Source organism: Rousettus aegyptiacus, unplaced genomic scaffold, assembly GCF_014176215.1.
Source record: "Rousettus aegyptiacus isolate mRouAeg1 unplaced genomic scaffold, mRouAeg1.p scaffold_m13_p_12, whole genome shotgun sequence".
Classification (NCBI taxonomy): Eukaryota; Metazoa; Chordata; class Mammalia; order Chiroptera; family Pteropodidae; genus Rousettus; species Rousettus aegyptiacus.
Window position 1 is genome coordinate 82019236 of NW_023416287.1, and position 15396 is coordinate 82034631.

The 15396-nt window shown below is 38.3% G+C and overlaps 1 protein-coding gene across 5 annotated transcripts in view; it reads left to right on the forward strand.

Moving 5' to 3' along the window:
• WDR7 (WD repeat domain 7) overlaps positions 1-15396 on the forward strand; it is a 274160-nt gene that overhangs the window by 218601 nt on the left and 40163 nt on the right. For all 5 annotated transcript variants that reach the window (XM_016129135.2, XM_016129138.2, XM_016129137.2 and 2 more), the window contains one exon: positions 754-853. In XM_016129135.2, coding sequence (XP_015984621.2) covers positions 754-853 — 100 coding nt within the window. The remainder of the gene's footprint in view (positions 1-753; positions 854-15396) is intronic.

Here is a 15396-nt window from a genome sequence, read left to right on the forward strand (position 1 = left end):
TCAGGAATGCAAATACTTAATCTAATCATGAAAATTCATCTAGATAAAAATAAAAATAAATCCTCCCTAAATCCTATTTTTGTACAGTGCCAAATAAGCACCAAAAGTGTTTATTTATACTACCTGTAGTCACAGCTGTCATCTAGATAAACTGATAAGTGTGGAAAAATCTAGGTAATTTGCCGGGTAACTTTTTTTTGCTGGATAGCTTTCTAATTTTATTCTATATTATTGATGTGAACCTAAGCATGATATTTATGTCGGATTTTAATAATTCTTCTGCTAGAACATATATTTTGCTTCTTTATAATATAATAAACCACAAGAACATAATTAGATTGAATATGCAAGCCTTTTCATCATTTCCATTTCTGTTCAAATAGACATATTTGCATAATTAGTCACTGTAGCAAAACTGAGTTTTCATATTTAAACTATTTTGTATTTGACGCCTATTCCTTGTTTCAAAATTCAAGAGTCTTTGTTATTATAAAGTTATTTTGTATTGAAAATAATTATTAACAGGTGTAAGTGGCATTCCGCATCAGTTTTTTAGTTGATTATAAGAATCACCAAAATGAAACATTTTTGAGGAATCTCAATATTTTAACTGTAGATATAGTTATTTAAAGATGGATATCATAGCTGGCTTTCATCTTTGGAATGTGTCGCTATCCACTTCCGTGTGCAGGTCATCTCACCTGGTTTTTTTTGTTGTTGTTGTTCTTGTTGTTGTAAAAATGTTCCATTCAGGTTCTACATGGTCAGCTATTACGAGCGGAATCACAGAATAGCCGTCGGAGCTCGCCATGGCTCAGTGGCCTTGTACGACATCCGGACTGGAAAATGTCAGGTAAATAAATCATTATGCCTTCCTCTCCATAAAGTGTGGAAGTCATCGAAAGGAGCGAGAGACTAGCACTTCACCAGGTGACGTGCTGAGCTGCTGGAACATTATGGATAATGCTAAAGGGATCAATAGTTTAATGAAGGACTCAAAGAATATAGAGCCCGACCGTCTTTATCCAGTGCGGGTGAGGGGCTGCCACAGACGGGTTCGTAACAGAGCCCAGAGGAAGGCGGTACAGCTCACAGTCCACTTCGCAATAAATCTTTCCTTCTGTTAAACAATGTTTTCTGATTTTATGACTTATTTTTGCCATGTGTTTCCTAAAAAAAAAAAGTTTAATGATACATTATTATGGTTGATGACTAAATGAAAAATTTCTGACTAGGTAAAATGATATATTTAGCAATTTATAAGAGTATTCTGGTCAAATTTCAAGAAATCACACTAGCATGTAGTGTGGCTCTATAAAAAGGAAGCCGATGCTGTATTTGAAATAATATATTTATGTATTTTTATAACTTATAATGCTTTCATAACACATTATTATTTATGAAAAATTCTTGATTTTGATCTTGATCACTTGATTCAAAAAATGTACCACTTGGGTACAAAGGGCAAGTATAGCCCCACTTTAGGTATAAGTGAATCAAAGAGACTTTAAATCTCTTTATCCCAGAGTCACACTCTTAGTTAATCCAAAAATAGGGCTAGGCTCTGTGGCAATCAGGATTCATTAATAGTGCTTGTTGATAAGTAGTTTCAGGTCATAACTTAAGTTTCATTGTAGCATTTATCAGTGCTGATATACCCAACCCTATTATCCAAAAAGCAATATGAGGAAAGTCAGAAGGATGGGGCTAAATTTTTAAACTGTCTCTTAAATTTAATAAACTATTAATTAATTCTCCCAAAGCTTCCCTGACTGCTTTCCGTGAACTAGTTCTAAGAGATGGTAACCGCTGGCGTTGGACGTTTAGAAGTTAGACAGTAGAGACTACCGTTCGAATGTTTCTTAGATGTGTGGGCCTCCTCAGCATCTCTAATGTGTGAAGTGCCCTGTGTGTTTTCTGGAGGTACCTAGAGTCTGCACCGTTGGCCACACTTATATAACTCTTTGATTTCTGTTCCGTGTTCTTTTTTTAAGATATTAACTCCTCATTGGTAACCATATTTCTTTACTCTGAGCTCTCACTTTGAGCAATGAAACCACTCTGAAAACTTGCTTAAAATTAAGTTACGTATTGTTGATAATGTTCTCTTCTAAGAAAGACAGATTCTTCATATAGCATTTTCAGAATGTCTTTTGGTAGGACAAGTTTTTTTGTTTTTGTTTTTGTTTTTTAACTGGAGTAAGTATGTTATTGCTTGCAGACTTGAGAGAAATAAACCACAAATATCCACAAGGTAAAGACAGATAAAAAATATAGAACAAGGGAACCATTTCAGGTTTCTTTAAAATTGAAGTGTGGACATGGTAGAGAGGACTTTTTGTTATCGGTCAAGACGTGATTGCCACCAACAGAGAGAAAAGTGAGGCCCTATGAGCATAGCGAAGTAACTCAAAGAGAAGTGAGAGAACAGCAACTAAGAATTAATGAGAAAGTACCAAAGTGTCTTAACCTATACATTTCTCTACCATTTCTTTCCTCCTAAGTGGTCTCAGCGAAGAACCTGGTAATGTGCAAAAAATAATAATAATAATAATTTGAATATCTTAGTTTTAATTAAATTACTTAAATACACTTATTAATCAAAACCCTCTTAACAAGAATTTATAATGTCCTTTATATTCCATTGTATTTTCTGTGCATCGGTCGAGTACACGTAGATATTTTAATGTCCCCATGATTTTTTTCCTGCCTCAGCTCTTGATGTTGATGCCCAAAGTTATCATGAGAGCTATGTGACTGAGTAACCTTTACTTTCCAGTTCTGTGTGAAGCTGGTGGTATTACCCTTTTCTCTCATTACGCAGGACATGAAAACAAAGCTAAATCTCTAAAATCAATCTTAACTACTTTTGCCAGTTACCAGTTATATCCAGTGACAATGATTCTCTTAATTCTTTTCTGGTATTAGTGTCGTAGTACTTGAAATTAGTGAGGCAATAGTTGAAAAAATATAGACAGGTAGAGTTGACATATTTGAAAATGATGTTTTAGATGTGAATCAAGGGACTAGGGATTTCGAACGTGGAACGCTATGAAGCATTTCCTGAATTAGCCTTTGGACTCGGTTAACGGAGAGAGTGGGACATTTTTCCTGCCGAGAGCAAACACAGAGATGTGACATACAAAATGTAGAAGGCGAATTCAGTGGACTCTATGAGTAGAGCTCCAGCTGAGTGGAAAGGTGAGGTGTAACCACCTGAAGGGGGAGAGTCGCACTGATGAGAAAGCCAGGGCGGCCTAAGCAGGGCGCCGGAGGCCGAGAGGGTATCTGTGGATGGGCCCGGTGGAAGCAGAAAACCCGTGACTGGAGGGAGGGCAATGCCGGTTCCCTGTTGTTCGAGAGGTTGGTCAGGGACAGAAGAGAAAAATCGCATCCCTTTCCCTTGGCTTTTGGCGTCGGCTTCTCTTTTTTTAAAAAAATCAGTTTTATTTCAACCTGTTCTTCCCAAACAAGATTATGCAAAGCCACAGGATAAATATGCATATCTGTCTGGAACATGAATTTTACTCATGTCAGGGGTCACCAACCAGTGCCCAAATCCGCCTGCTGCCTGCTGCGGTAACTAAAGTTGGAACATAGCCGTCCTCGTTCCCCTAAGGACTGTCTGCTCTCACGCCACAGCGGCAGAACTGAGTCTGGCCGGCAAAGACCGCGTATGGGCCCTGAAGGCTGAAATGTTTACTAAATGGCCCTTGACAGACAATGTTTGCCGATCCCTGACTTAGAGAACTGAGGAGGAAGAGTTAACTGATTTAACTGAAAAGTGATTTACAACAGTACAGTGCAGTATATCGGAGAAGAATAATTAGAAACTTGTGTGGCTTGAATTCCATCTCTGCCACTTAATAATTTTATGACCTTGAGGAAGCTTCTTAACTTCCCTGAGCTGCCGTTTCCTCACTGTAAAATGGTGATAGAAATAGTGCCCGTTACCGTGAGATGTAACTAAGATAATTTATGTAAAATTCGTAGCACAGGGCCTGCCAAGCACTTAATATTCCGTAAATGTTAGTTATAACTATATTAAAATGAACTCGGAAATACAATACATCGCAATTAAACTGCATTGATTTTAGAGCATTTCAAAGATAAAACCTGAGACGTCAGGGTGTTTACAGACTCTCCAGCTGGATTCACCCTCCTCGGCGGCACCGCCTTAGGCCATGTGCGGATTCCCTGTCTGAGGCGGCTCCCGCCTGCGCTGGCGAACTGAATCTCTGCTGATTGCGGAAAGCACAAGGTTTGGTGCCGTTCAATAGTTAAAATCCTGCTTGAGCTGCTGACTGCGTCTTGACTTGGCAACTGCAAGGAATTTAGGAAGATGCCTGACTTGAATTTTGCTTAATTAATTCAAAAAAAAAAAAAAGTATCTTCCTAAGAAGTGCTTAAATCTTGTGAGTGGACAGTGTTCCTGATAAGCAGGCTAATTAAGTTCTGTGACTCCTTAGAGCTACAGACAGGTGTGTTTGGTTAAACCAGCAATGAAAGTCCTTCCTCTAGCAATATTTGCCTTTGGTTTGGCAGACTCGCTATTGTACCTCACGGATTTTCCAATCCTTTTTGAACGCATTTATCGTAATAAATAACTGCTAGCTCTGTGCAAGATTCTCGCGGGCTCATGTTAGCCGATTGTCCTCATGAAGTTTGTACTGTGTCGTCTGGTGGTATCTGATTCATTTTGGTGAGTTCAGGCACTTATTTTCTTTCTTTTGACGTAGTACTACAAAAAAGTCAGTGATCGAGAGAAAGAAAGTATGGCTGCTGTCTTACCTAAATCTTAAAATTATTAAAAGAACTTTGTTATTGGAAATTTTAAGTAAGTTTCTTAAATAACTCATTTTAAAGCCCCATATTTTCTAGTGCCTGGGGCATAGCAAATACACAGTAAAATGCATGTTGATCAAATAAAACACCATGAGTCTTTGGAGTAAAAAATATAAGAAATTTAGAATGATATGGTAAAATGAAAACAAAGTATACCTTAATTATATTAAAAATATATTTGTAATTTGGGTATAGTTATATTTTGGTATGTCAGAAACACCTCATCAAAATGTTTCTCGAGGAGGGATGATAGGATATCTGTTCAGAAATGGTATAGAGAACCTCCTTCCTTTAGGTCATGAAAGACGTACCCATGTTTCTGTAGTGGACCATGATCAGGCCTGCCCGAGGCCAGATAACGACGGATAAAATAGAAGAAGCGAAGATTGATTATGTATATAGCACTGTGGCTGCCGAGGCCCTGTGCTGACCCCTTAAAGAGCAGAAGGTCAGCACTGGAGTGCTGACCTGCGCCCCGTCCACAGCCCAATGCCATGCCCAGTGGCGGACGTGACGTCTAAGCTTCTCTGGCCTCGCGGACTCCGCGCCCCCTGCGTGGCGGAAGTGTTGAACTTAGATGCACCTTTGTGAGGAAGGAAGGAGGCCACAGGGTCCCTACTTTCCCCTTATCTCCCAAACGCCCTCTACCTGCTCCTTTGCTGATTCCACAGTGTTGAAGTGAGAGCAGCACTGACCTCCATCCAAACCCACTTTTACCAGTCTTTAGACCTCCATTCATCCCATCGTGGCCCAGCCTGACTTACCTTTGATTCTCAGCCAGTGAGATTTCGCTGACTGGTCCAGTCACACTGTTATTTTCAGGCATCTGCCAAGTATCTAACTAAACTAGTGAGAAAATCAGAACCATAACTGCCTTACAGCAAACATGGAATAAGAGGAAGATTCCCTCATTGTTTTCCTATCAAGTTTCTCTTCCCTCATTCCCATTTGTCCTCAACTGCAGATTTTGAGAACGAGACTTACTAGCTTGTGGGGAACATTCATTGTTGCAGTAGAAACGGAGAAAAGTAGACAGATGAAGGATAGTTTTTGGTAGAGCCAACAGGTCTTGATGGTGGTTCAAGGGTAGGGTGCAGGATGACTCATATCTTTGAGTCATGAACAACTGAGCTGTTATTGCTATTAATAACTGGGAGAAAAGCAGTCTAGGAGTAGAGATGAAGGTCGAGACTTAGGTATTAGATATGTTAAATTCAAAGGGGTATTTTAATTTGTTTGACCAACTTTTTGATATTCCAGTACACAAATATAAGAGAATGCGTAATCAATCCTCTATCCGTTAACGTTTAAGCCGCTCCCCCAAGTTTCTCACCATTATACACAGTGCTACATTGAATAGCCTTATTTGTATAACATTGATGCTTCTCCGATTTTTTAAGAATAGATCCCGGACATACAATGCTAAGTCAAAAGATTTGTACATTTGATCACAAGAATACTCTAAATTTATTCGCCCACAGTTTATGGGCATTAGTCTCTTTACACATTTTCTGATATTCCTATGAATAACAGAATGACTCTTTTATTCTCATAAAAAAATGAAACCCCACAGTTGGTCTGTTTTGCCTCCTGTATTTTTCATCTTAGAAGACAATTTTCACTCATTTATTTATGAGTTATCACTCATTTTATATATAAAAAAAATTTTTTTAATTAAAAAAATTATGATCGATCTTTTTTTTGTCACATACTGTATTATATGCAAGAGATCAAAAATAAATAAATGTGAATTTTCCCTACCTTCAAGGAATTTATAACTTGGTATGCAAGACAGACATAAAGCCGTGGTTGAAGCAGTGCTGTCGTCCTTAGCAGGAGGGCCGGGCAGAGCGCGGGGGCAGAGCGCGGGGGCAGAGCGCGGGAGGAGCGCGGGCCCGGATTTGTTTAGGAGTCCAGGGAGAATGGTCGGGAACGTTCCTCTAAAGGAGAGGACATCTGAATGGAGCCGCGAACAATTATGAGTTAGGCACAGAAGAGGAAGGGACAGGGACATTATTCCACACAGAAGGCACGTCTACAAAGCCCAGCGGAGTCGGAAATCACAGGGGAAGCATGCTCATCAGAAACTAAGAGAGGTTTCCCCGATATGCGCATCGTTCATGTGACAACAGTTTCCAAATTAGCATTACACAAGGGATTGCACAAATCTCATATGAAAAACAGTTATTCCAATAGAGACACCTTCTGTCTGTGACTTAGCAAATGCTAAGCCAGTAACATAGGTTTTGTAAATAAAATTACATAGTGTTAACAAAGCGTTAAAGAAGTAACTAACTGAATGCTGGCATTTTCCATAAATAATAATTTTAGGGAAAAGGGGGCTTGGCAAGATACAAAAATGTTTTCAGCATGGGATTTAAAGCATTCTAATGAACATAAACCAGTGTAATTTTCTATAATACGTTTAATTCTGGCAAGCACTTGAAGGCTACTTCATATCCGAAGAGCCATTCTAATTCAAGACTCAACGGAAATGTCAGCAAACACACCTATGTTAATAGTTAGGAAAACAATTTCTTTCTAAAAATAACAAAGATTTTACTTCTAGTTAGGAGGAGCAATGGACCTTAGGGATCTGCTGGACAGTAAGATTGATGTTTCTTTAAGGGAGAGTTTTGAAGCTTCAGGCACAGTTTTCACTGAGCAGAATTCTATAACGCTTATACATCAAGGGCACTTATGTGGTGATTGCAAAAATTGCAGAGAGATTGACTACAGTACTTAGTCAGACAGTGACATTTTAGGTATTTTCTTCCTGATCTTTTCGGCAGCTGGCTTTATGACAGGTGCTTCCTGTGACATTCTGGAGCAACCACCAGCAATATGGCGTGATAGTAAGACGAATGGTTGGTGGAGACAGTGCCTCCCTGACGCTGTCTTGAAGGATTACCTAGCGAGGGTTCCATTTTAACAGTGAAATTGCTGTTCAGAGAAGAACCGCTAGGAAGAGAAACAGATATCTGGAGCAATGCTTGAAATTAGACCATCATTTATTCTGAAAGTTTAAAAATTTTTAAAGAATATATTTGACTGCGTAGAGGAGTGTTTTTCTATTCTTTACTTACCCCATCACCCACCGAGTAGTTCTTGTATCTGTGTTATACTTTGAATGGCAGCATTCGAGAGTTTTGCACCAAGAAAGAAAATTAAATTCTTCATAATATGTGTAATCAGAAATACACGAGGCAGAGTTCTACCATTTACAAATGCAACAGTTATTACAAGCACTTCAACATCCTTGCAAAAGCATTGGTATACTAAAATTTATAATTCTCAAAATTCACACCTTATCTGCATTTCTCAATGCTGTTTGGTTTCCTTCCTAGCTATTATCTTTTCCCTCTTAACACATAAAAAAATGAAACTATAAATATCTAAATATATATATATATATTGCATATGTTTAGTCCATAAATTTAGAAAGTATTAGATAGAATGGTCACAGTACATTGAATTTGTTCTGGATTCACAGCCTCGTACTCCTTATATCCACTCTGTAGGGTACTTAGAATAAGGCTTGACATATAGTAATCATTCAGTAAATATGGATCATAAATACTCTAAAACATATATAATGAGGACATTCATGATAGGTTATAAAGAGATGTTGATGGTGTATTGTCAAATTTCGGTAGCTCCTCCCCCAAATAAGGCTCCTGCTAGAGCGCGGGTCTAGTGGGGGAAGGTCAGAGGCACGGGTACCCTAAAGCCCTCGGGCCTGGCACGGTCAGCCCGGAAGTTGCTCAGTTAATCAAAAACGCTGCTCAGGTGTCAAATCATGTAAAATAATATCCATCTTAAATATTTCATTTAAAATGATCTTTATAGGATTTAACTTATTTTCCATCTCCTGGTGTGAGGCCAAGGCCTTTTCTTTCTGTAATTAGTCCATTGATTATAGTTTTAGAACATTTTTCTTTTCAAACTACACCAGCTTCTGTTGTTTTTTTCTTAAAGTATATCAAGAATTCGAAAGTACTTAAAAAGCAACCTCAGAGTGTAATCTTAGATGTTTATACTTGTCCCAATTTTTCACAGTTGTCTCGCTTACACTTAATTTCATGAGTGTGTGTATGCACATGCCTTTCTAAAGTACTGTAATTCAAGTACATATTTACATAGCCTCAGTTAACTCCAGGTCACAGAGCCCAACTGGTGGGAGCAGTAGCGAGTGGGCCTGTGAACCACTGGCACCCCAGGTATGGTGGCCGTCAGTCAGGATGTTTTACAAGGGAATAGGGAGTATTGGTTAACCCCAAGAGTCAGTAAAACAGAAGTCAGTTAAGAGAGATTCTGTTATAATGCCTTCAATGAATAGTGCCTAGAAGTATTTACAGGGCACCATGAAATGCAGAAAGGGATAACTGCTTGTGTGGACAAGGTATTTACAATCTAGTAGGATGACAAAGATGAAACAGAAAAATGGGATAAAGTGGTTCACTGCTACAATAGAACGTGACCGTCCACAAAGAAGAAAAGGGTGAATCCCTCGAAGATAGGAGACAAGTACAGGGAAAGGTTCACAAAGAAGGTGGTATCTGAGCCGAGCCCTGAAAGAAAACATCTGTGTAGTGGCCCCCACACCAAAGTAAATGCTTCCTCCTCATGCATGCGGAGCGTGGCCCTTTGTAGAAGTAGTGCGAAAGCCAGCTCCCTTAAGCCTCTTGAATTTCTCTGGTCGGACATCGCAGCATATGGCATTGCTACTGTGTTTCTATAATTTATGTAAATGTATTGTCAGAGATGAATTAAAACTTACAGTTGTAAATCTACACAGACACAGCTATAACTCACACAGATTTATTACTCGTAGACATGTATATCAAGCCTCTGGAATTACTGCTTCTCCCGTAGACAGAGGTTAAAGAAAAAGGTAACAACGTACATGCCATTACACACACACACAGCACTTCGTCATTCGCTGGTAGTGATGTGAGCACAAAACACAGCCCGCGGACGTCCTTCTCCCAGCACAGTCTAACTGGCAGATTCCAGCAAGAATGCTGAAAAAAAGACCAAGTAAGTAGTCAGAATATTTAGTCTTAGACCCAGTTACTCACTTTGTTACCTACCTGTCTCTGAGCCTGAGTTTACTAGGTATAAGACTAGCAAACCTAACACCACCCCAGTACTTTCTGCATGGTTTTTGTGAGGTAGGCTTGTATGCATGCATGCATGCATTCATTCATTCAACAGACATTTATTGAGTGCCTACTATATATCAGATACCAATGTTTTTCTAGTCCAACATTCTCATTTCTGTGAAACAACCAAAGCAAGGCCAGAAAGATGAGGTGCTTTACAGAAGAATGTGAGAGGGCTTTGGAAAACTGTAAAATACGTACACGGGGAAATAATGATTAATCATAACATGAAGCCAATATCTTGTATATGGTGATGTATATATGTTTAGTTCTCCATAGCTCGGAGTTCCTGTTATGTAAATTCAGTGGGCTTTGTCACCTAGCATTGTTCCTTCTACACTGGGTGGCATATCAGAATCAGTAGGAAATTTCAAGATAGATTTATCTTACCTTAAATCTTCTGATCAGAATCTGTGAGGAAGGGACCCAGATATCTACACTTTTATAGGATGCTCCCAGATAATTCTAACATAGACTAGAGTTGGGAAACACTGGGTTTATGAATAGAATAACAGATTGCATGAGAATAATGTGTGAATTATTGTGAGTTACTATTCTAAGTTTCCCTGGCGTATAAAATCAAATAATTATATAAGAAAAAAAAATAGCTTGGGTCTAGAATCATGTAGGCTGAAATGGAATCTTAGCATGAGTGGGATTGGATCTGGGTAGTGAGTATTACTATTGAAAAGGCAGTGTAGCAACTTTAAAGAAAGGTTTAGAGGGGAAAATCCCATCATAACCCCCTGCAAAGATGTTTTTTATACATTTTTATTTGCATGTATAACTATTTATAGATATTTGCAATCATAGTCTACATATTTCTGGTTGCTTTGAAACATTATGTAAAATTATAAAATTTTAGTTTATGAAGTATTTAGTTATTCATTTCTGTGCAGAAATTTCTCTCACTGTCCTGAGCTGAGCTGAGGCCAGACTCCCTAGATTTTCATATTACACTTGAGAATTTTCCTGTTATGTTATGCCAACCCACCTTGACAGAGCTATAAGCAACTGCTGTTGGGTACACGTATAGCCTCCTTTTCTCCCCACAGTCCCCTTTCTGATGACTTTTCTGTTCTTCAGATTACAACAGGAAGAAGCCTCCGCCAGATAAAATCACTAACAGAAAATGTGCTTACAGAAGTCACCAATATCTTGTTAACCCCTCATAACTTTGTCCTTCATTGGGAGTTTTTTCCAACTACTCAGATACAGTACACAATTCAAGATTTCTGTATCTTTTCTTTTGCTGGAGCATCCATTCAAATAATTTATTAACTTAACAGATATTAAGTATTTACTGTATACCAACTACTGTATTAGTGCTACACACTATTGAAATAATATATTTCTACTTAATGATTTTGAGGAAACTCAGCTTCCTCCAGAGACATAAATGGAAGAATATTTTTAGCTGCCTTACTTTTCCAAATTGTGAATCCAATGAAATTCCCAGGATATGATCCATTTCCATATTTAAGGAAAACGGTAAGCATTTAGTTTGTCAGTGCATCCTTAATAATATACTAAAAGAAATTATACACCAGAGAGACAGGAAACAAGTTTGGGGAGATGGGCTAGAGCTAGGGTCACAGAGGCCATTGAGTCATTTTGAGGAATTTTGATATTATCCTAAATGCAGGGGGAAACTATTAAGGCTTCTAGCAAGTGACTTGATCTGATTTAACCGCTGTGTGTGGAATGGGTCGAAAGGAGGTGAAAGTAAAAATGGGAAGACCAGTTTCTAGGCTCTTCTACAAGTATTGCACGCTAGAGGTGACCGTACCCTAGACTCGTGTGAGGACAGTGAAGGCAGAAATGGACCAATCTGAGATGAGTTGGTCCCCCAGATCTGGCCACAGAAGGTCATCGATGTTTCCGTGCAGTAGTTGGGGTGACAGCCTAGCAGAGGTGGAGCGACGGGAAGCCACACTGGTGTAGACCATCCTTTCTAGAAGCATGGCTGGAAAAATAAGACAGAAAAGAGAGGTCGCTAAGAGTAAATGTGGCATCGAGAAATTTGCTTTTCAAGATACAGATATTTAAATGTGCTACAGAATATTCGACCCCTGCAGGAAAACACCTGATCTATGGTTACCAAAGTAATGCATTTAGCAGTAGGAAAGGTTTTAAACAGATATGAAAGATGTTGTTTTGGATTGGCCATGATGAAAATACTCCTGCATGTTGTCTCTATACTGATATGTGTTAACACTATTATTCGGAACCATTTTAATAGTAATTTAGTGCCAACCCAAAGAATTCAAGTAGCATTAGGTCTATGCTAATGAGAGTATGAAAGGACCATTAAGAGATACCTTAGAAATCACAGACTGAGATGAAAAACAATACCATCAAACCCAACTTTATTAAAGGGTCAGTTGTCCAGAGGTTTCAAAAACATATTGCTTTAAAATTTGGTGGATTGTAAAAGCACTCAGCTTCTGAGTATTCTTAAAGGAAATTACTCAACAATCCTGTACTTCTAGAATTAAAGGGTGTGTGTGTGTGTGCGTGTGTGTACACACACACACACACACACGTACATACACATATTTGATTTATCAAATAGATTTATATTAATATAAATATATCAAGGCCTGGCCAAAGGGGGGGGGAAATGTGTGTGTGTGTGTGTGTGTGTGTGTGTGTGTGTGTGTGTGTGTGTGTATTTTGGTATTAGCAAGAAAGAGCTATCTGTTTCAATGAGCACAATTTGTAAAGCCTTTCTCTTAATTTTCTCTGGACAAGAGAGAGGTAGATTTAGTTTGCATTTCCCAGTTTCCACCGAGGAAATGCAAGCGGCCTCACAGGCTGAGCTGTTTTCTTATGGCTTAGCCATCTCGCTGAAGGAAGAGCTTCACTCGGATTTTTCACCTTTTCCATAAGGCAAATAGAGAGCTGTTTACAGCAGCCTTTGTCTGGCTTTGGCATTGATTTTAAATCACCTGGATTGATCATGTGGTTATGGGACTTTAAAAATCCCACCAAACACCAAAGCCTCTAAACACAATTAGAATTGAGGGGTTTTTAATCTGCTACCATTATGTCCATAGGAGTACATTTAAATTGTCTTTCGCTTCTGCTTATGTTTGTGGGAATAAACACTATCCTAACATATAGCGTCTGGGGTTTTGTAGATGCTCTCTCTAAGCACTTAGAAATGTTCCTGATTTCCAGAATGAGGAAACGTCTAAAATCTGTGTCCGTCTTTGAGTGTTTCACTGCCTAGGCAGTTTTCTTGGCCAATAATAAGAGAAAAAATATGCAAATCAGCCAGCTGTCATGTCACACACTCCTCAGTCACAGGACAACAGCAGCAGGATTTAGGCAAGCGGATCGCAACCAGATTTGACAAAGAGGTGGAAGGTCTAAAATTAAATAGGTCAACACAGATTCTCCAATAATAGGAAGACTTGAAGGGACAATGGGGGCTCCCACAGGAAAACTGCTTTTTAAGGACTGCTGATATTATTGCTTTTCATTTCAAATTTCCCATCACCAGTGACATCTAAGTCCAAGTCATCTTATTTAAAGATGGCACAGTTGCTATTTTTCACTAACATGCTTTAGATTATTTCTATAAGATTAGCGTTTTAACAAAGTAAATATTTATAAAGATTCAAACTACTTTAAGAAGCCAGCTTTCTTTTCTCAAAAGCAGGTGTTTTTCTAAGTCTTGCCATAGTACTTCAATGTTGTTGTCATGGTGACTAGATAATATAACTTTTCAAAAAATGGAGATCTGCTCTTAACTATATTGTACCAACGTACTAGTCGTAAATGTAGAGTGGGTAGTCTGTACTCAGTTTCTCTCCCAGCAGGAGTCTGAGTTTATTTACATCAGATTTCAGTAATTACACACATGCACACACGTGTGCGCGCACACGCGCACACACACACACACACACACACACACACAAAACTTTCAGTCTCCTAAATGGTTAAACATGGTAAGCACTAACAAAGGAACTGTTTTTGAATTCATATTCATTCTAGTTAAAAAAGTGTGTCCCCAGAATAATTATAATTCTGGAGTATTCTTATGGTAGCGCCTTACTAAACAATATAGTACTGTTTTTCTCCGTGCTTATACATAATTGTCAGTGAATAAAAGAAAAAGAAACAAGAAAGCTCCTTGCCAATAGACTGAACAAACAGATAACATTCTTTTGAAGTACAATTAGAATCCTATAAGAGATCAGTGCTCTGTTTCTAAATTCACTCTCAAGGCATTTTACACAATTGTAGTTTTTTTTTTCTTTTTTAATATTCTTTTGATATTGTAACAATAGGAACATATTGTATTCCTTCCTCTAACATATGTTGGAAGAATGTTCACAGTATTTACTCTTGAGATAGTGAACATTTTAATGCTTTTAGATGTTATTTTATCTGTTTGGAAAAATAAGAAATAAACCTTAAAACGTTTTTCACTGTTCTTTTTTTCTGGCAGCACATTTTCTTCATGTTTCAAGAAAGATGGCTTTACATAGTAACGTAGAAATAACACCTAGTGATTAACAGAATGATGGATGTGATGAATCACCTTTTTCTTGAGAAATAATAAATCAACATATCGCTACCCATAAATTTTTACTGAAAAATGTGAAATATTAGCATCGTATATTTAACAAGGAGTCAGATACAAAAAGTGTCAACAAAATGTTGCCTTCATAACCAGTAGAATATATTAAAATGTTATGTTCCATTTTTGGAAACAAAAAAAATTTAAATATAATTTATAATTTCCTAAATTTAGTATGGTTTTACTTCTTGTTTACTCCTCTAATGATAAGCAAGGCCATGATCTGCTTGAGTATTATCAATATTAGACTCCAAAGTTAAGAAAATAAAATCTCCTGATACAGAATTTTCACTCACAAAAATTTTGGTTAAATGTAAGTCCTTCTGTCCTGGCCCTGTTTAAATAGCAGTTTTTCTGCTTTGCTCTGGTTTCATTGTTAGCCAGGCTTTGTAATGAATTCCGTTTGGATTTTTGGAAGCCTATTTGAAAGGTGAATTTGTGATTACATTAAAGGTTAGCTGATTGTCAGTCGCACAGCAAGTTTGCTTTATTTCCACTTTGGGGGTGTTTTTCCTAGAGTAGCCATGTTGGGGAAGTGGAGCCAGGCAGTGCCCTTCCCGGGCTCTATTGATTTGCCCTTCAGCTGTGTGCAGTGCAGAGAGAACCTCAGGCCTTGTTGTTGATTATCTACACAGTGTCTCTGGGAGCGTTATTGACCCATTGCCGCTGACTGCCTGTGGCTCTTGATTTTTCACACCGTCTCCATGACACTCATAATAAAACATACTATCTTTATTGCTGCTCACCTCTGAGAGCCAGCGGATTCAGCCTTAGAACACCAGAGTGTTTCTGGAC